The following is a 26,193-nucleotide window of genomic DNA, read 5'->3' as shown; positions in this document are numbered from 1 at the left end:
ACAGATTCAATATGTACTCACCTGTATTTGCTTGGTTCTGAAATTGACACATCAACATTATGTACACTATATGCTCCTCCTCTTCCATTGTCTTTTCCTTTCCGTATCCCCAACCCCTCATGTTTTGATTTGCTAAATTGTTAAGGAATAAATATATATATATATATATATATGATAAAAAATATATAAAGAAGACATTCCATGCAACTGTGTGCCGGGTGTGCACTGCTTAGCTGGCAAGTAAAAAAAAAAAACATTTCAATGTTTGTGGAATGGGATAACAGGAGTTGCTTAACATATAAAGTGCTCTACCTCTTTTACCTTTCTTTTTCTGATAGGGATAGGACAGGTAAAATGAGTAGGAACTGATGGGTAGGCAATCATTGCAGGTTCCCAATCTCCACTTAATGGAAGGAGTGGCTCAGTGACTAAAGACAGACACTGATAACAACACTGAGTTTGGTTGTGGAACCTGGTTCAAATCCTGGTGGTGGCACCTTGTGACCATAGGCAAACCATTTATCTCTTTGAGCATCATCTGGACAGGGACGGTGTCTGTAAAAACACTATATACAATGCTGCATAGTGTACACTATACTGTAATTGTGAACTGCTTTGAGTCTCAGGAGAAAAGTACTATATGAAATAAACTCAGGACACGGAGCCCCAATGGCTTCGAAGGTTTACCTTTACAATCTTCATTGATTGGTTGACCTTTTCAGACAATTTTTTCCATTTATTTGTATGTCCAACACCCTTAATTATTTCACCAGCCATGGTACGACCTATTAAGTATTTACACTTATTTTATTTGCTTTATATTTGTGACTATATCGTGTATTAGATATGATATATACTATTGATATATCTACACAATAAGGGTATAGTGCTTTATCAATGTGTAATGTTACTTGCTTGACCCTTGTATTTGCTTTATGTAATTTTCAGCGAGCTGCCAGACTGATTCATAGATATTCTGGGAATATGAGCACTGTATGTGGGCTCTTTAGCCCTTATACAGTGTTTTTCGGTTGCCTCACTAACATTTGTGCATGATAAATGTGCCTGCAGTTTAGTACTATTAAGATCCCTGTGCACATGAGTTCTAAGATGGGTAATGGGACTAATCCATCTTCTTTCGCTTACCTAATGTGTGACTACAGATACCCTTCTATGTTTGGGCGCATGCGCAATGCGGCGTAATTACAAATTTTCTATTATCTCACGCATGCGCAATATGTACTTGATGTGGTATTTTCATGCTCTGTCTATGAGCATTTTACTGCCTGGGCACTCCACGCATGCGCTATAGCAAATTGCTCAGTTGGATATATGACAATTCCACTTTCTACTCATGCATGTGCTACTAAGGGTTTCTGGAATTGTTCTATCTCTAGGCACATGCGCAATGAGTGCGTGCTGTTATTACTTTGTTTATACGCATGCGTAATATGCTGTGTCCTATTTAGTCTACCTCCCCACGTATGCGCGAGTCATATGTAATGTGAAAATCTTTCTATGGCCTTGCGCATGTGCATCATTTAGACCAGGGGAGCGCAAACTTTTGAAGCTGCGCCCCCCTATCTTCCCTTCCTCGGCTTTCGCGCCCCCTACCTTGTATTCGCGTCAAATGACGCTGCGGGGTCACGTGAACCACGGCATCATTTGACGCATGTGACATCAAGTCACATGGATCCGCGGTGTCATTTGATGCCACGTTGCCATGGCGAAGTATCACACAGCCGGCTGAATCCCGGTAAGTGGAGGGTTGCAGGGGCCTTACGCGATCCCCCAGCATTTAATTGTTTGAGTAACAATCTAGCATGGTATCTTCCAAGAATTTATAATACATTTTTGGTGGAGGGTGACCTACAGTGTATCAGTTTATATTCTTACAAAGGGTTCATCTGCCCTAATTGGGTTGTCCACCTTGTCCTCTATATAGTACATTACATTTTATTCTAATTTAGTGGCCTCATTTAATCAATTAACCCTGCATTATACTGCAGTCATTACAATATAATCTTTATTGCAACCTATTAGCATTAATAGAGGTCGTTCTGCCACATATATCTCTTATTATGATAGCATTTTCTACTGCTATCTAATCTGCTTCTGTATCTGGTATATTTTCAACCAGTTGAAATTTAGAAGCTTTTTGTCCTTCCACTCTACATTATACACACTTTTCAATTACAGGCAGTCCTCGGTTATCCGACACAATGCGTTACTCAAAATGGCGTTGGATAGCGAAACGTTGTAAAGCGAAACACGTTTTCCTATAGGAACAATGTTTAAATGAAAGGTTCCGTTCCTGAAGGCATTTTTAACACTAAAATACACCAAATATTTTACGCAGACAATAAGATATGCAGCACACACATAAATTATATAGTGCATATACTGTATTATATATAAAATATAACATAATAAATAATATATTATATAGTATAATATAATATTATATAGTATAATATAATATATATATATATACGCTCTTACGACGCTTTGCAACGTTATTTATGTGTATGTGTGTATATATATATACACACACATACACATAAACAACGTTGCAAAGCATCGTAAGAGCGTTGGATACGCCGTTTTGGCGTTGTAAAAATGAACATAGGTATGCATTGCATAGCGTTGGATAAGCCATTCGTTGTAAAACGAAGCGTTGTAAAACGAGGACTGTCTGTACTGTCTACACTAAAATAAAGTGATATATGTTTTATGAGTCCTTTATTTTTTGTATCAAAGGTTATGTTTTAATTTAGGTGGTGTGCAACAAAGTGAATTCTTTGTGAGAGTACCTCTAGGCACCCTCCATGTTTTGTTCTCTGTAATCTCATTTGTTGCATTAAAATAGCATTGTCTGAAGTGTGCTCCTCATAAAATATCTAAACAAGACCTGACTGAGTAACTGTAAAACAATGGGCTTGAAGAGGCCCTTACATGTACCTTTGGCTCTCAGCGCCTCATTTCTGTGACTGTTACGCACCAAATAAATAAGTCACGTTGATATTTTTTTTGATGACTTCCAATGTGTAAAGTTGTAATAAACCTGGTCGACTCAAATGATATATAATTTGCAAATCATGGCTAAAATGCATCTTCCATACACCCATAAAGATTTTGGGGTATAAAAAAAATATGACTCGATGCATCTTAGTTAAATAAGTTTTCCTGGCACCCTTATGAGTCAGACTGCTTTGATATAAATACAAAAATAGACATAATCCATTGAAAGCAAATACTGTAATGTAGTCGCTAGGATAAATTATTTGCCAGACAGACAAAATGTATAAAAACAGAACCTGGCAATTGTACATTTATGTTTTTACAAAACACAACTATGAAATGATTAAGTGATTCAACAAATATATTTTTAACAAGGTACTCTGAATTAAACAGAATATTTGACAAATTGCAAAATATAGAAATGTCAACAATGAGGGGTTTTCATTGTAAATGGAAGAAAATTGATAAAACAATTTGCAGCACCGTATATTTAATTATGGACTTTACCTTATTTTACTTACTCTGGCTCGACAATGAACAATTAAATCAATTACCAAGGAAGTGACAAGTGTAATCTATATATAATGCAATGCAAATGAACCAGTTAGATAATTAACAGAATAATAGATATTTGCAGTAATAAAAGTCAGTCATTGGTTGACATCCACACCTGTGTAAGAAACATAGCCAATGCGTTACATATCTCTAATGTTGATCTTACAATGTGTGCAAAAATGTGCCAGCATATGTGATTTACACTTTTGCATTCTTTCTCTTTTGTTGTTCCATGGCTAAGACGTATTTTAAAATTAACTGGCTTTTTCGTGTGATTTTTTTATTTTACTATAAAACTCTCGCCAGTGGCCCGACTTCACTTTGCCTGCATAGAAACACAAGACCACAAGCTCGTTAACAAAGCAAAAAAGACAGGCGATCTCACTATATCAAAGGAGAAAGAGTTGGGCAAGTGATGGGTGAGGAAGAAATAAGGGGGCAGTGCCGACTTGAACGTGAGCACGGGAGAATACGTTTACGTCTTAGTGTATGCCCTACATGTACCAACAAATGTGTGTGTTTCTAGCTGGATGCTATCCTAATAACATCATCACACAGCTATTACATAACCTCTTAAACCTTGTCTCCATGTAAGCTGAAACTAAATAAATTACCTCATATATTGGCACTGATGAAGAACGCCTTAATTAATTGAAATAAGAAACTAACTTTAAGAACACTTCTAACTTGTAGGATATTATGGACAATATAAGAAATCAGCAGCCGGTGTTTCTTATACATTATATTTTGTATAATAAAACCAAGGAAGTGTGTAATGCCGTGTTTAGAATTTCAGACTGGTTTCAGGATTACTGACAGCAGGTTTTGTTAATGCACAGGTTGTGCATGTCATCCTAAATACCAATAACATTAGCATAAACATTAATTAAAAATGTGACATATATTGCTGTTATTTTATACTGTAGTACAGATTCTCTTGTGTTAAGCATTTGCTGGCCGTTGATGTCAGTGATATTTCTCACGGTTCCGGCAAACTCCCTCCCACATTACTAAAAACACTTTGAAACAAATATATTAATACAAAGCTGTAACAATAGCATAAAATGGTACAGCACATAACAAAAACCATCAATAAGGACAGGCTTTCCAGTGCAGAATTTCTGGGCTTACTATTCATTTATAAACTGCATAATTTTGGTTACAAGTTCTTCTTTTTTATCTCTGGTCTTCACAGAGACTCCACGCTGTTTGAGCCAGTTCTGAAGAGTAGCACTGTTCAGTTTGGATAACTGCAAAACAAAAAGTAAAAACAGTTTTACATAGAGACGTGATAATGATATAAAAAAAAGGCACAATTTAAACCGAGTAAAAATTTCTTAAATAAGAACAGTGAAGTGAATAATTCAATTAGTGTAATATATAAGCCAATGCCTTCGTGACTTAGATGAAAAAAAATAAAAGGTAATTGTAAATTGCAGCTCAAACCCATGTAGTGATTGTTTTTTTCAATCTAGTATTCGTTTTAGTCCAAGTCATGGGGAAATAGTACAATTTGTCCATCAAATGTGTAAATCAAAATCTGAGTATCCTATAGTCCTAGTTCTTTTAAGCATATCCAATACAGTGGCAAAGTAGTATCTCTAGATGTCTTGGTGTGTGGGAACTTTCATAGGAAAATTAAAACCACATAGCGTAGACCAGGCCTGCACAACTTGTAAAGCGAGAAGGACCAAACTACTCCAAGGAAAACAGATTTGGGCCGCATGGGTAAAATCATCATCATCATCTCCCCCAGCATCTCTCATCATCATCCTCATATCTCCTCCAGCACCTCATCAATCTCCCCCAGCACCCCTCATCATCCTCATATATATGCCCCAGCACCTCATCATCTTCATATATCTCCCCCTGCACCCCTCATCATCAACCTTTGTGAGACTCGCCCTCTCTCACACCCCATCTCTCCCCCTCACCCATACACAATACTCCTCCTCCACATGACACACAATACACCCCTGCAGACCACACACATCCCACCCCCTGCACCTCACCCCCCCTGCACCTCACCCTCCCCCCTCCCCTGCACCTCACCTTCCCCCCTCCCCTGCACCTCACCTTCCCCCCCTTGCCTGCACCTCACCTTCCCGCCCCTCACCTTCCCCCCCTCCCCTGCACCTCACCTTCCCCCCCTCACCTGCGCCTCACCTTCCCCCCTCTCCTGCGCCTCACCCCCTCCCTCTCCTGCGCCTCACTCCCCTCCCCTGCACCTCCCTCCCCTGCACCTCCCTCCCCTGCACCTCACCCCCTCCCCTGCACCTCACCCCCTCCCCTGCACCTCCCACCCTTCTCTCCCTCCCCTACACCTCACCTTCCCCCCCTCCACTGCCTCACACCTTCACCCCCTGCCCTGCATCTCACCTTCACCCCCTCCCCTGCATCTCACCTTACTCTCCCCCCTCACCTGCATCTCACCTTACTCTCCCCCCTCACCTCACGACACGGCAGCAGAGCAGGCAGGACTAGCACGCTCGCAAGCAGTGGGCACAGGAAGTGCCACACGCATAGAGCGTGCAGTCCTGAGAGCAGGCTCGAGGAGGTGCAGAGCGGGCTCGCGGGCGGGGTGAAAGCGGGCTCCTGGGCGGGGTGAAAGCGGGCTCGCGGGGGGGAAAGCGGGCTCGCGGGGGGGAGAGAAGGCTCGGGATTGAGGAGGATGGGGAAATCCGCATGTTGTGCAGGCCTGGCGTAGACTGATAAAATAGTTTTATCTATAGATAAGTAAAAGTATTGCACTCGCATCATGCTAGTAAATAACAAGCATAGAAAAGAAACAAGAAACAGGCTGGCATCAGCTGGGTTGTTTGGTGTGCACACCGCTCCTCTCCACAGCTACACTGTATCTCCCCTCTGTGGTGCTGCTGAGTTCCCTGCTGAACCGGTGAACCATCCGGGTACGCCAAACCAGGAAGTGCAGGAGCCAGCCACCGAGGGGAGACAGGAGAGGAGCGGTGTGCACACCAAACAACCCAGCTGATGCCAGCCTGTTTCTTGTATCTGTTTTATGCTTGTTATTTACTAGCATCCTGTGAGTGCAATACTTCTACTTATCTATAGATAAAACTATTTTATCAGTCTATGCTACTGTATGTGGTTTTAATTTTCCTATGAAGGTGTCCAAACACCAAGACATCTAGAGATACTACTTTTCCACTGTATTGGATATGCTTAAAAGAACTAGGAGTATGCGAGTACACACTCTAAAGGATACTCAGAATTTGATTTACACATTTGATGGACATATTGCACACACATATATATATATATATATATATATATATATATATACACACACACACACACACACACACACACACACACACACACACACACACACACACACACACACACACACACACACACACACACACAGAAATGGGGGGGCAGCTGGCACTCCAAATACAGGAAAAAATGTGAGGTGCTTGTCCTATACAAATAAATACACAAAGCAGTCAACCCTCGCAAGAGCAAACAAAGGACAGCACTCAAAGATAAGTGAAAAAACTTGTATTAAAGGTGAAAAACCAGCACAAACATGGTCACCTTTAATACAAGTTTTTTCACTTACCTTTGAGTGCTGTCCTTTGTCTGCTCTTGCGAGGGTTGACTGCTTTATGTGTGTGTATATATATATATATATATATATATATATATATTTACGAAAAAGCAAGAAAAAGAAGCCCAGATAGTAGCACACAGGTTTACCAAAGTTCAATACCATAATTTATTAAATGTCACATCAAAGGTAAAAAATAGTACAGAAATTCTAAAAACAAGGCATAGGTCCCTTGTACTGTATGTACTGTAAGCCAAAAGAGACAGAATAATAGCTGCTATTGTGAAACTCTGAAGAACTATATAAGACTAAGGGACAGATAATAAATATCCCTGGACAAAAGGTAAGTATCCTAAACGAACTGCTCACAAATGTGTAGTGACACCGTTTCCCATGCAGAAAAAAACATATAGTGCTAATAAAGATGCAGACAAGATGTGAAAAGATGACTCACACAGATACTTCAAATAGACAAATATCTTGGATTGAATATATAACATCCAACTACACTGCATTGACTGGAATCACTTAAATGAATATACTGTAGAGAAAGAAATCCTGAATGTATATAAATACAGATCTCAGTTACGTATCAATTGCAGTCATAATGTGATCATGGTCCAGATCCAAATACAAAATATGCAAGATGTATGGTAGACAAAAATAACTGTCCTGAGTGCACTAATAACAGAGTCAAACGGCATACACAGCAGCAATGTCTGAAGGCATAATTACGTGTCCCAGAGAGGGGAAAAACGGGGGATTCTGCCCAGCGCTCCCACGAGTTTCGGCACAGAGCATTCTACTGGGAGTGGTATATATTTACATAGAGATGTAACAGGCCAAAAATGTATTATTGTACGTATTGATAATACTAGTAGTGAATATTTTATAAAGCTTCTTTTTTTTTCCCCCACGTTGGCTTCAGCCATTCTGTAAAACTTTACAGACTCTTGTTCTTGTATTAATGAGTATAGATACAGGACATTTTGAACAGAATAAAAATACATTATAAAATATCCACAAAAAACAAAATATTATATAACATAGTATATTATAAAACAGAATTTAATATAGATATAAATCATTGCTGTAATTCCAAAATGTATAGTGTGTACTTTAAGGAAAATAGGCTAGGATTCACTAACAAGCTGCATTAAACGCATTACATATTTTAGTAGTTTATTAATCTTTGGGGGGGGGGTTGAAGCTGACTGTTATAGGTGCAATATCGCAACTCAAATTGTCAGTGGTTTAGCCCTGAAAAGCCACACTTGAATGTGAGATTGAGTCCAGTAGTGCTGAATCCACGCTATCACACCTTGATGAAGTACGCCCAAGGAATTACATTGCTTTTGCTATTGAGAGGACATCTTGGGGTGTCAGTCATGGGTATGATGATTTTGAGGGTGGCATTCAAGAGATAAATGGCTGGTGGGTGGATAAGGAAATGGCTGGTGGGTAGATAAGGAAAGTGTTAACTCTTTTTCTCACTTCAGGTGACATTACAGTGCAAAATCCTACATTGCTTTGAATTAGGGTTGCTACATTTAAGTTTTTATAGTACGGGGCGCAGAAATCCAGAATGAAAGTGTGATGTCATAATGAATATGTATGTATATACAGGACGTCTGGGATCCTTACCTTGAATGTAATTTAAGGTCCTGATTTTCACCTGCAAAGCTCTCTATGACATTTCCATTTGAATACCCAGGTATTCTCCAATGTGCAGTCTACACAGCTCATGGCCTATGGCTCTCCCCCTCCCTCATTACTTCCTCTAATTCCTACCTACAAGACTTCTCCAGAGCTGCACCCAAACTGGGGTACTCCTTACCCCGGAACATCACTCTCCCAAACTATTCACAAGTTCTCTCAAAACACACCTCTTTAAAAAGAGTTATATTCAGCACCCTCCTGACAAGCCTAGTTAATACCAAGTTGTCAGGTTGCCTTATGCCCCATCATGCGGGACTGTTTTTTTTTTAAAGAACTCACAGGAAATTAGCTTTGACACTTTCAACAGGAAACTCCATATACCGACAATGATGTTATTAGCAAAAGTGTTCGAATACTGACGGAAGCATGACATACTTTTCCTATCAAATTTCCTTAAAGGGGGCAGGCTTAGAGTATAAGGCAATTGCGAGCCCTTTCCTTTTTAACTGTCCGACTTCCATGTCCACCCCCCAATTCCATTCATCTATTCTCTATGCCACCCCTTCTTTGTGTCCATTGTACTCCCTGATCTCTATATCTGCCTTTTGCATCCATCTCCTCTGGCCACTATGCCACCTCTTGTCATTTTGCCCTCTACTATTGCTGATAAATGTATTATTTGTATCACTGATGTATACTGTTCTACTTTCTCCCTGATAACAATTTCCTGATATTAATAATATGGATCTATTTTTTTCCTCCCAAATCTCCCTGAAAGGAGCTTTCACAGAACACGTGTGATTTTATTGTATCACTTTATCAGGTTTTGTGAAAAAATGTAAGTGATTGCATGTGGATGCTCTTAAGTAATTTGTTACACAAGCAGCTTAAGTCTGTTCTAATCTCTAAGTTATTATGTAGTATGAAAAATGCAGATATTCGAAGACTGGGTACAGACATCCAAGTTGCTTGATACTGATGCTGAGCTTACCCCCGACTGATATCTTTTCCTGTAATTTTGAACACTTCACTATGACATTCACCAGCATGTTCCATTCACTCAAATATCATACAACTGGCAGGGCGGCTGACAATCAGGGAGAGCTGGGAAAGTGTCCCAGGCCGGGTGGCTGCAGGGGGCCTAGCCAGTCGGCATTGCAAGTTGACTCTTCCCAGCCACTACCTGCCTCTTCCCACGCGGGGCCTCTCTCCCCCACCAATATACGCCCGGAAGTCGGGCCCAGCTTCTGGTGCGCACCAGCTGGAGAGAGGGAGCCCGGTGGGCCCAGAGGCCTGATACAAACACCACACACTTACCTTAGGGAGTGTTATCAGGGGGATGTGGGGGTAATGGTGCTTGTATTTATCTGGGTGGCAGTGGTGTTTGTACCAGGAGAGGTGCGAGGGGAAGTGGTGTTTAATAATTGGGGGGGTAGTGGTGCTTTGTATTGGGGGGTAGTTGTATCTAGTTGTAACGGGTTTTCCCCCACCCACTCGCAGATAATACTGTGGAGGTGTAGAAACATGCAAGGTTACGCAGGTGTGGTGCATTACCTGTTGGCTCACAGGAGGGCTGAGCTTCCGCCACGGGGAACCTGGGGTACATACATCCTATACATCTCTAGGTGCAACGCCTCCACCTGGGAGGGATCCCAACGGAGTGGGAGGAGGCCCTCACAGGAAACAACCACACAAAGCGAACGAATGTAAAACAGGACTGGCTTTACTGCATAACCAACTATATCTACATACATCAACACAACCGTCATGCGCCACGGCGGACGCTACCACCTGGGCGTCACGGCGGACGCTACCACCTAGGCGTCACGGCGGACGCTACCACCTCTGGCGTCACGGCGGACGCTAATCACACTAGGCGTCACGGCGGACGCTACCACCTTGGGTGTCACGGCGGACGCTAACCTCCCACAGAGTGATCCCACCCCGTGTCCAGTAACCCCCACCCAAATGTCTCGCACCCCCAAAGTCAAATACCACTGTGCATGTGTATGTGTGACTGCGCAGCCACTATGTCTGGTGATAGGCCTGGTTGGTGCACGTGAGTTGCAGGTTACCTGCCCGGGCTCCAGCCACGGGTACCGCGATATCACCGGAGATCCGCCCGATCCGACGTTATCCTCCACACCGCGTTGGGTGAATTCCAGCGTGGATAATATCACCTTAGTCCCAGGGTCTTTGATGGTGTTCTGAGCCCAGAACCCACCTCGCAGTGCCGCACGGCTGTAGCACTGTGTCCCTGACTAAGCTACCAATAAATGGGTCAGTGTCCCTATCTAGGGCCTGTCCCTATACTCCACAAGCTATAAGGTGGCTCAGGACCTAACTGGGGGCCTGGGGGCTGCTGGCCTAATGCAGAGGGTCACTGACCCCTGCATCCACCTCTTACCCCTAGCTGGTCCGGATCCTGACTCCCTGCGTGACTCAAAACCCCGCGAAATGTATCTAACTGGGAGCAGGGGAACCTGGCCTTCCGATAGGCTCCCTAGCGTCACGTGTCCCTGCCCCTGTGCACCCTGGGGGCTGTCCTTCCCGCCTTGTGTGCGCGAGCTGTTGGAGCCTCTCGCGCTAGCTAGCCTCCTGCGCATGCGCGAGCTGACTGTCAATGGCGGCGCCCTGCTCCGCTGCCGCCGGGACCCTAACACCGCGATCGCGGCCTCGGCAACCGGCCCGCTCGCGTCCCCGGCAACCGGCCCGCTCGCGTCCCCGGCAACCGGCCCGACCGCTCCCTAGCAACCAGCCGCAACTACACCACGCGCGGCAACGGGGAAGGAGGGGGTGAGTGCGCGAGGGGGACCTGGCTACATCCTCCCCCTGGTGAAAAACCCCAACAACCTCGCTTGGGATAAATAACTCAAACCGTACAGAAATTATATAATAAAAATGCAGTAACTATATAATTTAGCACAGGTAACTCTAAACGAGATTGCATAATTCGTTGAGCATCACAATCACAGACTGTATCTTACTCCGAGAACACTGCTGAGCCTCATAATGGGGTGCCCCCATCTGATCATAGGTTACCCGAGTTGGAGGGTACCTGACCCTTTGGCTCCTACGGAGTTGTTCTTCAGCAACTCCCTCTGGGGAGTAATAAGTACAGTCCTGAGGCTCAGCCTCTTCCCTTGAGGGGAGAAATGTCTCTGAACAGTCTCTGTTAGGCACAAAGCACGGGCTCTGTGGATCCAAAGGCTGGCCTGTTGGTGCCACCTTAGTAGGCATTGGCCTACGGGGCCCCTTACCCGTAGCTCCTTCGGGAGATGCCCCTCCTGCGAGATGGTCCCTTTGAGAGGGTCCATCCATAGGGTCTTCCGGAGTGTCAGAGTGGGTCTCGTTATTTACAGTCTCTTGACCCACCTCTGATAGATCGGACTCACCGTTGAGCGGTGTGGCCTGTATTTCTTCTTCTTCGTCTCCCACTTGGGGGATAGGGAGAAGGTGATTACGATGCCAAACCTTTACCCGGCCGTCTGTGTCTTTGATGCGATAGACCGGGAGGCCGGGCATCTGTGACTCTACCTCATATACGCCATCTCTCCACCGGTCTGCCAGTTTATGTTTTCCGGGGACTCCCAAATTACGAAGTAACACAGCGTCCCCAGGACGTAACTCTCGATACTTGACTTTGTTGTCGTATCGTCTCTTATTGCCAGCATTCAGTTTAGCTGTAGACTTCTCAGCCTGTTGGTAAGCTCGCTGCAAACTGTCCTTTAGCCGTTGCACATACTTGAAATGGGTAGCATTGTGTACCCCATCCGTTGAGACTCGAAGACGCACATCTACGGGGAGTCTTGCCTCCCGCCCAAACATGAGGAAGTACGGGGAGAACCCAGTGGACTCATGGCGAGTACAGTTGTACGCGTGTACCAACGTTTCTACGTGACGACTCCATTCTGTTTTCTGCGTTCCCTTCAGAGTTCCAAGCATGTCCAACAGGGTCCTGTTGAATCGTTCAGGCAAAGCATCTCCTTCGGGGTGGTACGGAGTCGTCCGGGATTTGGCGACGTTCAGCATTTTAAGTAATTCTCGGATCAGAGTACTCTCAAAATCTCGCCCTTGGTCGGAGTGGAGTCGGTTTGGAAGACCGTAATGAACGAAGAACTTTTCCCATAGAACTTTCGCGACCGTGATAGCCTTCTGGTCTTTTGTGGGGAAGGCCTGGGCATATCGGGTGTAATGGTCCGTGATGACCAGCACGTTACCGATACCTCGGCTATCCGGTTCGATACATAAAAAGTCCATACACACCAAGTCCATTGGACCAGAACTCTTCAGATGGGCCATGGGAGCTGCTCTGGTAGGCAACGTCTTGCGTTGAACGCACCGGGCACAACGGCAGCAGTGTTGTTCCACCGCTTCCCGCATCTTGGGCCAGAAGAACCGGTCTCGGACTAGCCCAAAAGTCTTCTCTACACCGAGATGCCCGTGTTCATCGTGTAGGGACTTCAACACCAGGTATTGTAAGTTCTTAGGTAGGACTAGTTGTCTCCTATCCGGGTGGTTGTGGTATTGCACCACCCGATAGAGCAAGCCATTGTCTATTTCAAATTTGTCCCATTCTCGCATGAGCAAGGCCACCAAGTCATTGGGCGCACGTTTCAGAAGGGCTGGGTTCCTCTTTTCAACGGCGTGCCGGATGAAACTAGCGACCGGATCTCGAATTTGGTAGTCTACCAGATCTTTCCACCGGAACACCTTGTCATGCGTGAGGTGCATCCCTTTTGGGTCGCAGTAGGCGGCGGGGACAGCCTGCGACTGGCATCCCAAGGAGTCGGCCACTCGTAACTCGGAGAAGGCCACTTGGTCATTAACTATGGCTGCAGTGTTGCACATAGCCCACACTCCAGGGCCGGGAAGTTCTTCCCATTCCTCGTCATCGGGGGTAGCGAGTAGTCCTGGCCTTCGGGAGAGGGCGGTCGCCCCAATATTCAATGGCCCCGGCTTATACTTCAAGGAGAAGCGGTAGTTACTGAGGGCGGCCTGCCATCTGTGGCCGGCTGCATCTAATTTGGCCGACGTATTGATGTACGTAAGGGGATTGTTATCCGTCCTTACCTCGAAGGTGACACCGTACAAGTAATCGTGGAGCTTCTCGGTGATCGCCCACTTGAGAGCCAGAAACTCCAACTTGTGGACGGGGTATCTCTGCTCACTGGGTGTCAGACTGCGGCTGACGTAGGCTACAGGCCGAAGACCTTCGGGGTGCTTCTGATGCAGGACAGCACCCAGTCCATTAAGACTGGCATCCACATGCAGGACATACGGTTGTTCTGGGTCAGCATATGCAAGCACTGGTGCTTCAGTCAGACTTTTCTTCAAGTTCAGGAAGGCCCGTTCACACTCCGGCGTCCACTTATCGCCAAACGGTTGACGGGCCGACGTGGCCTTTCTCCCAGTATCTTCGGGGTATATCTTCAGCAAATTGTTCAGGGGTTTAGCTCGACTAGAGTACCCTTCCACGAACCGACGGTAATACCCACAGAAACAGAGGAAGGACCGCAGTTCCGTGACATTATCGGGACGCGGCCAGTTCACCACAGCTTCTACCTTGGCTGGATCAGTAGCAATCCCCTGGGCAGACCCAATGTGTCCCACGTAGGTCACCGAGGTGTGACAAAACCTACACTTGTCGAGTGATAGCTTCAACCCTTCATGGCCAAGACGATCTATCACCTTCAACAGCCTCTCCTCGTGTTCCTCTAAGGTCTTCCCGAAGACAATGATGTCGTCCAGGTAAACCAGACACTCCCGGGGAATCATGTCTCTGATAGTCTTTTCCATCAACCTTTGGAACGTAGCAGGCGCCCCACATATACCTTGGGGCATACGGGTGAATTGATAGAATCCCAGGGGGCAGACGAAAGCCGTTTTCTCCTGGTCTTCCGGCGTCATGGGCACCTGATAGTACCCTGATCGGAGGTCAAGCACGCTAAACCAGTGACTCCCATTCAGCGCATTCAGGATCTCTTCAATGCGCGGAAGGTTGTATTGATCCGGTATCGTGCGATTGTTCAGTGTTCGGTAGTCGATACACAGTCGTACGGACCCGTTCTTTTTCCGCACCACCACTATGGGCGACGCGTAAGGTCCTCGTGATCCCGTCACAATCCCAGCGGTTTCCATATCTTGTATGGCGTTCCTCACATCGTCCACATCCCGAGGGGCAAGGCGACGAGAACGTTCCCGGAACGGAGTGGCATCAAACATCCGAATGGTATGTTGGGCACTGCGGCTGCACCCCACATCCATCTCGCTCGTGGAGAACACATGTCGTCGTTGCAGCAACTGGGTGGTCAACCGCTCTTTCCACTCTGTGGACAGCGTTGACTCGCCGAAATTGAAGTCCAGATCGACTATCCGCTCGTGCGCGGCCGCCGCCTTCACCTGAGGCGTGGCTCCCACCGGGCTGACCGGATATATGCATCCCAACTTCTGGTCAACATCAAACTCCATCGGAAAGGGGGAGAGATTCTGCACATACACGTGGGTTCGAATAGTGATCTTAGCCGTCCATTCCCTCACTTCGGGTAGTACTCTATACCCTCGCTGAACCTCTTCTTCTTCCGGCTCACTCTCCAGCGAGAACAGTTGGTCGTTCTGGTCGCGGTCAGGATAACAACACCAGACGGCCATCTTTTGCACTCCCCCTGGTAATATGGTTGTCAATCCTCGTTGACGATTGTAGAGGTCCCCATGACGCTCCAAGGCATATACCCGATGGCACTCCTCTCGTAAGACGGGGTCTAGGAGCGAATCGGCCAGCGGCTGCTCGTTGGTCTCTTTCAAGTAAGCTCGGATTATAGCTTGCACTATGTCCGCATTGGTTCCCAAGATGATGGGGTATTTGCAATGGTCGTGAGGCTCCGGGCATACCATGGCCGCTACCTGCATCGGGTGCTTCTTGCCGGTGTTCAGTTGGAGTATGTCCAGCTGGACCCTTGCAATCCCATTGATGGGGTAGTCTTCATTACTCAATCCCCTAACCTTCATATGTTCGGCCGGCCTCAGAGGGCAGTGTTGAAGGTGCTGGTCATAGAACTTGCGATATATTATGGTCACTTGTGACCCGGTGTCCAATAGAGCCGAGGCATATATCCCTTCTATTACCACGGGTACGATGGCCGCGGGGCCCACTTGACTGCAAGCTTCACCGGGTGAGGCGTCCTCACTGGGGCCAGCGTCAGCAGGGGAATCCGTGGTTCCCTGAGGGGTGTTCACATCAGGCTCGACGGTCTGGGCGTGGCACACCATCGATCGGGCAGTGCTTCTTCTGTCGGGAGGTTTTTCTTCCGGTGGGTCCTCCTTCTCCGGACAATAGTACGAGATGTGGCCCTTCTTCCTGCAGTTGTAGCAAGATACCTCACGGCGGTCCGGACGACTCTTATACGTGGATGAGGACCGCTCAGAACTATGACTTTCCCGAACAGACGACTTGGGGGTCGCTTCCCCCTCTGGTGTGGCAAATTTCTTACTCTTTGGGGCCGAGGGGACCACAGGGTCATTCTTGGGGGTAGTTTTGGGTTTCTTTGATTCATGGAAATGGCGCTGCACTTCATGGTCTCTTATGTAATCCATTAGTTCCCCGTATTTAGGGGATACTGCCGCGACCGGGGCGGCCCGCATCATTATAGCTATGTTGTGGTCAGGCAACGACCCCTTGAGTAGCTGTTTGAACCGGTATCGGTCCGCTTCGGCCGCGGAAATGATATGCTTGTCCAGGAGGGTGCCCAGGGACAGCTGTAGGTCACAAACGAAGGCAGATAAATCTTGTCCTTCACGTTGTCGGAGGGCTTTGAATTGAGCCAGTAGCTCATCTTCGTCGTCTTTTCTGGCAAAGGATTTAATTAGCATTTCCACTAGTTCCTGGGCAGTAACTTCTCCTTCTACGCTCCGGTGCGCCCGCACTAACCGAGCGGCGGGGCCTCGAAGGCACTCGACCAGTCTTTGTCTCTTGCTGGCTTCGGAACACGACCACTCCTCTATGATTTGAAGCGTATGGTCCCTCCATGCCTCGATCCCCTCTTCTCCCGTGGGCGTCGGCAGAGTCCCAGAGAAGGCCTTGAGTTTCCGGTAGTTCTGTGCTTGCGTCGAAATGGTTACAGCTTCTACTAGTTGGGAGGCTATCGTGTTCACGTCAAGATTCCCACTAAGGGCCTGACTACGGCTCCCAGTTCCTACGCTAGACATGGTTGGGGTCCTGCCAGGCCGTTGATCAGGGTTGGGTGGGATGAGCGGGCTCCCTGCCCAGCTGGCGATACCTCCTAATCCGCTTGGGGTGAAAGAGACCCTAGGGGGGTCTACCCGGTGAGGCGTACTGGTCACTCGTTGGCTCGGGTGTAATCCAGTACTAGTGAACGCTTCTTCAGGAGATGGAGAGTCAGCGTAGATCAAGCGGCAGTCCTCTGCGGAGGGCTCGGGTAGGTTTACTACATGGGGGGCCGTTTCGAAGCATATGTCACTCATGGTGAACAGGAGACAGGTGATCCCCCGGCCAGCAACATCCAGCTTATAGTCTATCACCCGGGCGGTGGCCAACCCCGGGCAACTTCTTACTTGCGTGCGCACTGTAGATAAGTCTGTATCCAGTGCTACCCCGGTCACTGCAACCGCACGTCTTGGGGATACTTGGTGCGCTAAGGCCCAGGCATGGACATCCTGCGGTGACGGCACGGACATGATAAAAATATGAATCGGGCAATTTTAGAAAAAAAATTGAACAGGGCACCCCAGGACTTGCTCTCAGCAGCGCCTCCAAATGTAACGGGTTTTCCCCCACCCACTCGCAGATAATACTGTGGAGGTGTAGAAACATGCAAGGTTACGCAGGTGTGGTGCATTACCTGTTGGCTCACAGGAGGGCTGAGCTTCCGCCACGGGGAACCTGGGGTACATACATCCTATACATCTCTAGGTGCAACGCCTCCACCTGGGAGGGATCCCAACGGAGTGGGAGGAGGCCCTCACAGGAAACAACCACACAAAGCGAACGAATGTAAAACAGGACTGGCTTTACTGCATAACCAACTATATCTACATACATCAACACAACCGTCATGCGCCACGGCGGACGCTACCACCTGGGCGTCACGGCGGACGCTACCACCTAGGCGTCACGGCGGACGCTACCACCTCTGGCGTCACGGCGGACCCTAATCACACTAGGCGTCACGGCGGACGCTACCACCTCGGGCGTCACGGCGGACGCTAACCTCCCACAGAGTGATCCCACCCCGTGTCCAGTAACCCCCACCCAAATGTCTCGCACCCCCAAAGTCAAATACCACTGTGCATGTGTATGTGTGACTGCGCAGCCACTATGTCTGGTGATAGGCCTGGTTGGTGCACGTGAGTTGCAGGTTACCTGCCCGGGCTCCAGCCACGGGTACCGCGATATCACCGGAGATCCGCCCGATCCGACGTTATCCTCCACACCGCGTTGGGTGAATTCCAGCGCGGATAATATCACCTTAGTCCCAGGGTCTTTGATGGTGTTCTGAGCCCAGAACCCACCTCGCAGTGCCGCACGGCTGTAGCACTGTGTCCCTGACTAAGCTACCAATAAATGGGTCAGTGTCCCTATCTAGGGCCTGTCCCTATACTCCACAAGCTATAAGGTGGCTCAGGACCTAACTGGGGGCCTGGGGGCTGCTGGCCTAATGCAGAGGGTCACTGACCCCTGCATCCACCTCTTACCCCTAGCTGGTCCGGATCCTGACTCCCTGCGTGACTCAAAACCCCGCGAAATGTATCTAACTGGGAGCAGGGGAACCTGGCCTTCCGATTGGCTCCCTAGCGTCACGTGTCCCTGCCCCTGTGCACCCTGGGGGCTGTCCTTCCCGCCTTGTGTGCGCGAGCTGTTGGAGCCTCTCGCGCTAGCTAGCCTCCTGCGCATGCGCGAGCTGACTGTCAATGGCGGCTCCCTGCTCCGCTGCCGCCGGGACCCTAACACCGCGATCGCGGCCTCGGCAACCGGCCCGCTCGCGTCCCCGGCAACCGGCCCGCTCGCTCCCAAGCAACCAGCCGCAACTACACCACGCGCGGCAACGGGGAAGGAGGGAGTGAGTGCGCGAGGGGGACCTGGCTACATAGTATTGGAGGAGTGTTGTGTGTGTATTGTGGGGAGGCAATTATTGTGTGTGTGAGGATTTGTATGGGTATTGGGGGGCATTGTGTGGCTGGGGGGGGAGAATGAGTGTGAGGAGTGGGTGATTGAGTGAGGAGAGAGATAAGAGAGGGTTTGTAAGAGAGGGAAAGAAGACGAGAGATGAGTGAGGAAGAGTGAGACAGAGGAGGGGGGCTGCCGGTCAAGACTCTAGTCCTGGGCCCTGGGAAATTTGTTGGCGGTCCGAACAGGCATCACCGAAACATTGATATACTGTATATACCCATTCAGAAACTGTTTTGCCAATTTCTCAGCAATCCAACACACACGTTCCTTCTGTCTTTTAATCTTTTATTCCCTTCTTATTTAATTGTCACTTGGCATGCCTGTATTTGTGCAAATAATGTATTCTTATAGGAGTTCATGCAAAAATGTGTCATGCTTACTATACAATCCTCCATGTGACAAACCTTTAATATTATGTTGCATTGAACGTACCTGGTTGTTTTTTGCATGATTTTCGACATCCACGTCTTGGATGGCGGGTTTGGTTTTCAATTTTTTAGGCTTTACTTCCAAAAATTCTTCCTGTTGACAAATATACTGCATTTTTGTACCAATGTGTGTTATTTTGGAGGCAAAAAGGCATACGGGTAGTATTGTAAACTAAAGGAGTTTCTAAAAAGTAGAGCAGTATCAGCAGGGAACATGTAACAAATGAAAAATGATGGAGATCTCAAGAAGGCAGGAAAAAAAGCACAGACAGCGCAATGTGTAAGAGATTGTGGATCAGTTAGATTTTGTAAAGTAGGCATTCTCTATTACCAATACTCTCATTGCATGAACACTATTTAAAAAATGCCGACATGGCTATTTTGATATAGCAAGTTCCAAGGAAGAACTGGTTTATGATGTCATGATGGGAAGGGACCATACTATGCGGACATCATAACAGCCATATTTGTATGGTACAGTAACAATTTTAAGAGATAGAAGAGTAGAAAATGTGGCATATGTTGATAAGGAATTTTTGTCAAGATAGGGTTTAAAGGTCCTAGTCAGACACCCAAATGGTGTGCTTTGGAGAAAGATGAAAGAAGCGCAGGAGGGAATAGACGTTTGAGGCAGCCAGTTACTCAAAAAGAGAAGCTGCATGAGGTATTTCTCTACTTTCTGTAAAGCTGGAGCTATGGTAGCAGTGTGGTTATCATTCAGTGTTTATCAATAAATGGCTGTGGCATATTAGTATTAGCTAATTATGTAACATGCCTAGGTGTTATAACTAGGGTGACCAGATGTCCCAATTTATCCAGGAGTCCCGTTTTTTAGGGCTCTGTCCCGACTTTTTAGGGTGCTGTCCCGGGTTTTTTACTTAGTTTGCTGCGCATGTGCGTTCGGCACTTGCCGGCTGCTCGTGCGCATGTGCGACCGGCAAGCTAAAAATGAGCATACGCATGGTCGACCAGCAAGCTCCGATAGCGCATACACATGACCGACCAGCAAACGCCGACTGCGCATGCGTGACGTGTCCCGGTTTTTGCGGTACAAATATTGTCACCTTAGTTATAACAAAATTGAGATTAACAAATGTAAAGTATAGCCTTACCTGTGTATTGCCTTCAACATGAACTGTGCAGGCTATGCTACTGGAGACTGGCCTACGAACTTGTTTTGATTTTTTTAATGTACTTTCATTGTTTTTTTGTTCCTTGCTTTTCTGTGAAAAGCAGACAATTGTCTCATGGTCGGATTTTGAGGTTTGGAGATATGTTCTTTCTTGAAGATAATTTTGAGCACTACTTGGAGTTGGTATTGATCCTTCTCCTTGATATGTTTGATCTACAGGTGTAAGTAGCCATTTATTTACATGGGATGGCTGATGGTCAAAAGCAGTATATATGTTTTTGATAAACGTTTCCTTTTTATTTTTCGTGCATGCTGCACTGTTCACCAAATTATTTGTCATCTCTGCTCTAGACTCTGGTTTCCTGCTAAATGACGGTCTGAAAGGTTTTACATTAGAATTGCCAGAGACTGCATGCTCAGAATTTTTCTTTGTGAAGTCCTTCGTTGTCGTATCCTTATATGATTTATGAACCTGAGAAACGCAAAGATTGAATTTTTCAAGGTTGCCCTGCCCCACATTTATTGAAGTGCTTTGTAGAAAAGTCTCCCTTTTCTTTTCCTCTGGAGTTTTTATGTTATTCTGATTCATTTGCAGAAACTTTCTCTGAAAAATTGGTATAATTCTACCTACTTTTTCACTTTGGGACCCAGCAGAACAGCAACTCTGAGACCCAAATGACTGGGCTGATGTTGCAGACTTGACAACTAACTGCGTTGCAGGAGTACGCTGTATTAAATTTAGGTTTGCAAAGACATGTCTTGGCTGCTGTGTCAAAGGTGCCACCTTTTGGCCTGTTTCTGCAATGCACATTGCAGAATTTGTCACACACTGAAGTTTTGCAGCTTGCGTTAAGGATCTAGGAAGCAATTCAGCTGTCAGATTAACCAGGCGAGACTGGCTGTCCTAATATAACAAAAGGTAAACAAAAATGTAATTACTAATATCTATGGGTATAAACAACTTAGTATTACATATTCACAAATTTAAAAAAAGAGCCAAATGCCAAAATAGTTTTATATGATTATTTACAATATTTTGTCAAGGTTTTCCGGAGTGTCTTTAGTTCCTATATTTTTGTATATTACTGGAGGCAAGATGTCTGCAGGGGTTGACTACAAAAAAAAAAAAAACTTTCATGCGCATCCAAGAAATTCCCTAAGCTGATCAGTAATACTGATATCACAGACACGCAAATACTGGGAAAGCATAGGAAATAGAATTGACTAGTTGCCAACCTTTCTTTTTCATCTGGTTTGGGGTCACAAATATCTCTAAAATTAAGGCGGGGAGAAGAGGTTCCCATAAGTATGAGAGTTGGTCAAATGTATTCAAATCTACACTATGTTTTCCAGAAAAATTATTTGATGTACATCAACTGCAAGGTATTACTTAAAAAAAATTATTATAAAGTGGTGTTGTTACAGGGAAAAAGGTGCTGGAAACCTAAACAAAGAAAACATTTATTTATATCTATATTGCAATAATAATGCGGCTTTCAATAAGGACACATAGCAAAAAACAAACATCCCATGCCAGTTACAGAAGTATTTCAGTCCTATTCTGTAACATGTCATAATCACTTTATGGAATTTCTTGTTGATCTCTAAATATACAGTAGGTGACAGAACTCGGTTCCTGTTAGTTTCCCCACAAAAATTACCCATTTTGAAAAGAAACAAAATAACCACCGTTGAGATTCAGGATTTCAAAACAAGCACGGCAGTTCTGTCAGGTACGAAACACAATAAATACTACAAACAATTCTTACATTTATTCTTGATATTTAACTCCTTGGTACAAAAATGGAGGCCATTGGCTGGTAGAAAACATGCAGTGCATATCACCATTAGGCCCACTGACAGGGGGAGGTGGGGGACGGGAGACAGAGTGGTGGAGCCGGGACAAGTGTTCCCCGGGCCTGGTGGCTGCAGGGGGCCCATCCGGCATTCAAAGTTGTGACTAGCCAAGGTCAGGCCCAACTTCTGCATCCAACTGCCGGTCCCCTGATTGCTGCTGAGCCCGCTCTCCCCAGTGACTGCTGGCTTCCTGCCAAACCTCACTCTCCCACACCGGGCCTCCCTCTCTTTTGCCAGTGTTCGTCTGAAACTGTGCCCAGCTTCCAGTGAGAAAGAGGTCCGGTGGAACTGGGGAGAGCTGGGAGCACCAGCAAGATAAGTGTGTGTTTGGTGTACTTGTTGTGTATGTATGTGGGGGGGGCCATTGTATTTTGTGTGTGTGTGGGGGGGGGGGGGTGTATTGCATTGTGTGTGGGGAAGGGGGGTTATTGCATTTTGTGTGGGGAGTGGGGTTATTGCATTTTGTGTGTGGGTAGGGGGAGGATTTTGTATTTTGGGAAGGGGGGTTATTGCATTTTGTGGGGGGTAATTGTATGGGTACCGAGGGGGGAGGAATGCGTGTGAGGCGGAGGATTGAGGGAGAGGGGGTAATTAAGTGATAGCGGAGAGGGGATGTGGGGGGAGTGAAAGAAATACATGGGAAGAGGGGGGAATAGAGGAGGTGGCTCACAAAGAGGTGTGAAAATAGGGGGGGCTCGCAAGGCCATAAAAACATGGGGGTGTCGGGGCTGGTCGAAACTCTAGTCCTGAGCCCTGGGAAATCTGTTGGGGGCCCTGATCACCATTAAAGCCATGTGTAAAATGACAATTTCTGATTTTGTTTTTGACAATTGTACATAAAAAAAAAATATGTTCGTAATCATACTGTTTCGCTTTGCAGCAAATGTTTCCTTCCATTTGCTATCGACAAACACCCCCTTGTGGCTGTTGTGAGAAACTATTCAACTCCAAAGAATATTTTTTTAAACATGATTGGAACTAGGGGGTCCTCACAGCTGAACCAACTTATTTTCAGCTCCAGGGCCCCCCTGGTTTCCAAGATAATTACCGGTGAAGTTACCTGGATTACTTGTTTCACCCTGGGATTTAAATGGACATCCAATAGGAAGCTGCAGCGGATGACGTCACAGCTTGCTATTGGCTCGCAGGATCCATGAGCTTTAATTGGTTACTTTATTTCCATTAGAGGGACAGAGACCGGTAAGTACCCCAGAAACCGGGGAGTCCCGGATGCGAATATAACGTGGAACAGCCCTGGAGGACAGGCTGGTTCCAACCCTGCTAAAAAAAAAACAGATACTGCTTTCACTTCGGGCTGGAACAGAAGAAAATATGGCACGAACTCCACTTTTTGGTGGCAATACTTTTACACATTTTACAGAGAGGCTTTTGATAGCAACAGCAGAGGAATGACAGCTATAAAGACAACATGAAAAAGGAGCACGTACAATTGCATTGAAAGTTACCTGTGATTGTGGTCTGGTTAATTCTGTATTGGGATAGAAAGGCTTACTGGTCATCTTAACTGGAAATCCACATAGATGAGATAGCCTAGACTTCAGGTCAGAAACAAAGGCACTCAAGACCCCTGACAAATCTACTCGTGGAAAAAACTGCACAGGCTGACTCCTGAGGCAAATAAAGGGATACCTGCAGAGTATAGTTAAGGATTACTGGGATCTGGGATTCTCAAAAGCTATCCCTACAATATACTGGTGGTCCCCAAAACTATTTAATGTCAGTCTCTGAAACTGCCCCAAAATAATTTCAAATGGGTGTTTCCTGCAATCATGGAGTTTTACATTACCACCAGCACAACTAAATTATGTTTTAGATATAGGTCCAGTATTTCATTATATCTATGTTTGAGAACAGAGGCAAGTAATTTCTGTCTGGGGTTAGAAGCAATTTCCTGGAAAATGTTCTCACTTTATTTTACCCTGATCATTTGAAACAGGCCAATTGTCATATACTTTTGTATAATATTTACTGAAAAGCATTTTTTCCCTGGACTAAAAAAAAAAAAATAGGGATGGAGAAAAAATTCTCCACAAAAATGACGTGAAGCAATGTATTGTGATAAATACTTGTTCAGTAGGGAAAAAAATCATAATGATCTTCTTTCATTGATCTGAAAAGATTTTTTTATTATTAATGTTACAAATAAATAATTTGGAGGTTAGTTTAATTATTACAAAAGATAGACTTTTAAAGAAATTACATTAAAGAAATAAATCAACCACCCTTATCCTCAAGGTGTGGGAAATGCAGTACAGGTGCACGCAATTCCATTGACAGCTCTGCCATTGAAGCTAATGCGTCTTAAACTGCATGATGCACGCTGTCCTTAAAGCATCAACAAGTCCTCTGGCTGACAGCAATACTGCAATAATAAATTGACTATCGACTTAACGTCATTTTTTAAATATTATGGTATTACTATCTTATCAGTATATTGCACAACTTTAGTCAGATGCACACTCATACAACAACCTGCACACATTAGGTGAGCTGAAATAGTAACAATCCAGTGACTAGCCACAGTAATCAGGCTCAATGGTTACTAATTATATTTTGTGAATAGACTACATTTGATGAATATAAGCTAATCACTTTTCTAAAAACTGTTTTAACGCAGCTATTTTTACAGCACAATTGTATTCTTTGATTCTGTGCTTGTTTATTTCCAGAGTTCTTAAAAGTCTAGGATACCCATACTCCACTACGCAGAATAAGAGTTTGGGGGGGGGGGGGGGGGGGGTGGCCCACATTCCGTGGGTTACTACAAACTTAATTGTTCTTTACAATCTTGGGGATGCCATATGAAAAAGATACAAAGTAACTGGCACTACAAAGGATCTTAATAACTACAGATGCCTGCGTAATACATTCACAAGGCAAACAAGACTAGAAAAAGCCCAATATTACTCAAATAATCTTTACCAAAATACATTAAATCTAGCCAACTTCTGGAAGGTCATCAACAATATATTTCAGCCTTCTAGCCACCAACAACCATCTAATATTAAAAAGGATGATACTACTGCGACAAAATCACACTGACATTGCAAACGCATTCAATGAACTTTGTAGGGTGTGCTACTTCCCTACTATGAAAGCTCAACCTGTGAGGGCCCCTATAGCTCCACCCACTTCCAACAGTGCCTACCATTTTCAATTTGTTCCAGTATCTGAAGAAATTGCACAGGCGCTCCTAACATTAAAACTAAACAGCCAATGTGGATCTGACCTAGTGCAATAAAAGTTCCTACGACTACTGTAAGTGCCCAGCCATTGCCATACCGCTTGCTTCCCTAATCAACTCTATTCTGTCTTCAGGTGATACCCCACAGACTTGAAAAAAACACCAGAGCTGTCCCAATCTTCAAAAGTAGGGACAAATCATTATCGCCAACTACAGACCAATCTCTATTTCCTAATTATATCCAAAGTTATGCAAAAATGTGTCCACTCTAAATTAAGCAATTACTACAACAAGACAAATTTCTTTAGCCAACTTCAATCTGTCTTTCGTCCAAACCACTCAACGGTAACTACCCTTTTAAAAGTTTGCAACGAGATCCAGAGTGGAATGGAACTGGGACAACTTACTGGCGCAATATTCCTAGATTTAGCAAAGACTTTGATACAGTACTGTTGATCATGTTATCCTGTTAAACAAGCTTCAGTGCTCTGGAATATGGGAACTCCCTCCATGGTCTCACTCCTACCTATCCGATAGATCCCAATGTGTCAATCTCTGACTCTAACTCCAAACCCTTGG

The 26,193-nt window shown here is 45.6% G+C and overlaps 1 protein-coding gene across 4 annotated transcripts in view; it reads right to left on the bottom strand.

Moving 5' to 3' along the window:
• Positions 1-3,241: 3,241 nt before the first annotated feature.
• The window catches only part of C2H18orf63 (chromosome 2 C18orf63 homolog), a 78,227-nt gene continuing 55,275 nt past the window's right edge, over positions 3,242-26,193 (bottom strand). For all 4 annotated transcript variants that reach the window (XM_075585469.1, XM_075585468.1, XM_075585472.1 and 1 more), the window contains 4 exons: positions 23,876-24,059; positions 20,533-21,456; positions 19,425-19,514; positions 3,242-4,826 (listed from right to left, as the gene is read on the bottom strand). In XM_075585469.1, coding sequence (XP_075441584.1) covers positions 4,707-4,826; positions 19,425-19,514; positions 20,533-21,456; positions 23,876-24,059 — 1,318 coding nt within the window. In that variant the 3' untranslated portion in view covers positions 3,242-4,706. The remainder of the gene's footprint in view (positions 4,827-19,424; positions 19,515-20,532; positions 21,457-23,875; positions 24,060-26,193) is intronic.

Source organism: Ascaphus truei, chromosome 2 (assembly GCF_040206685.1).
Source record: "Ascaphus truei isolate aAscTru1 chromosome 2, aAscTru1.hap1, whole genome shotgun sequence".
NCBI lineage: Eukaryota > Metazoa > Chordata > Amphibia > Anura > Ascaphidae > Ascaphus > Ascaphus truei.
Note: the sequence above shows the minus strand (reverse complement) of the source record. Positions and strands in the feature narration are given on the sequence as shown.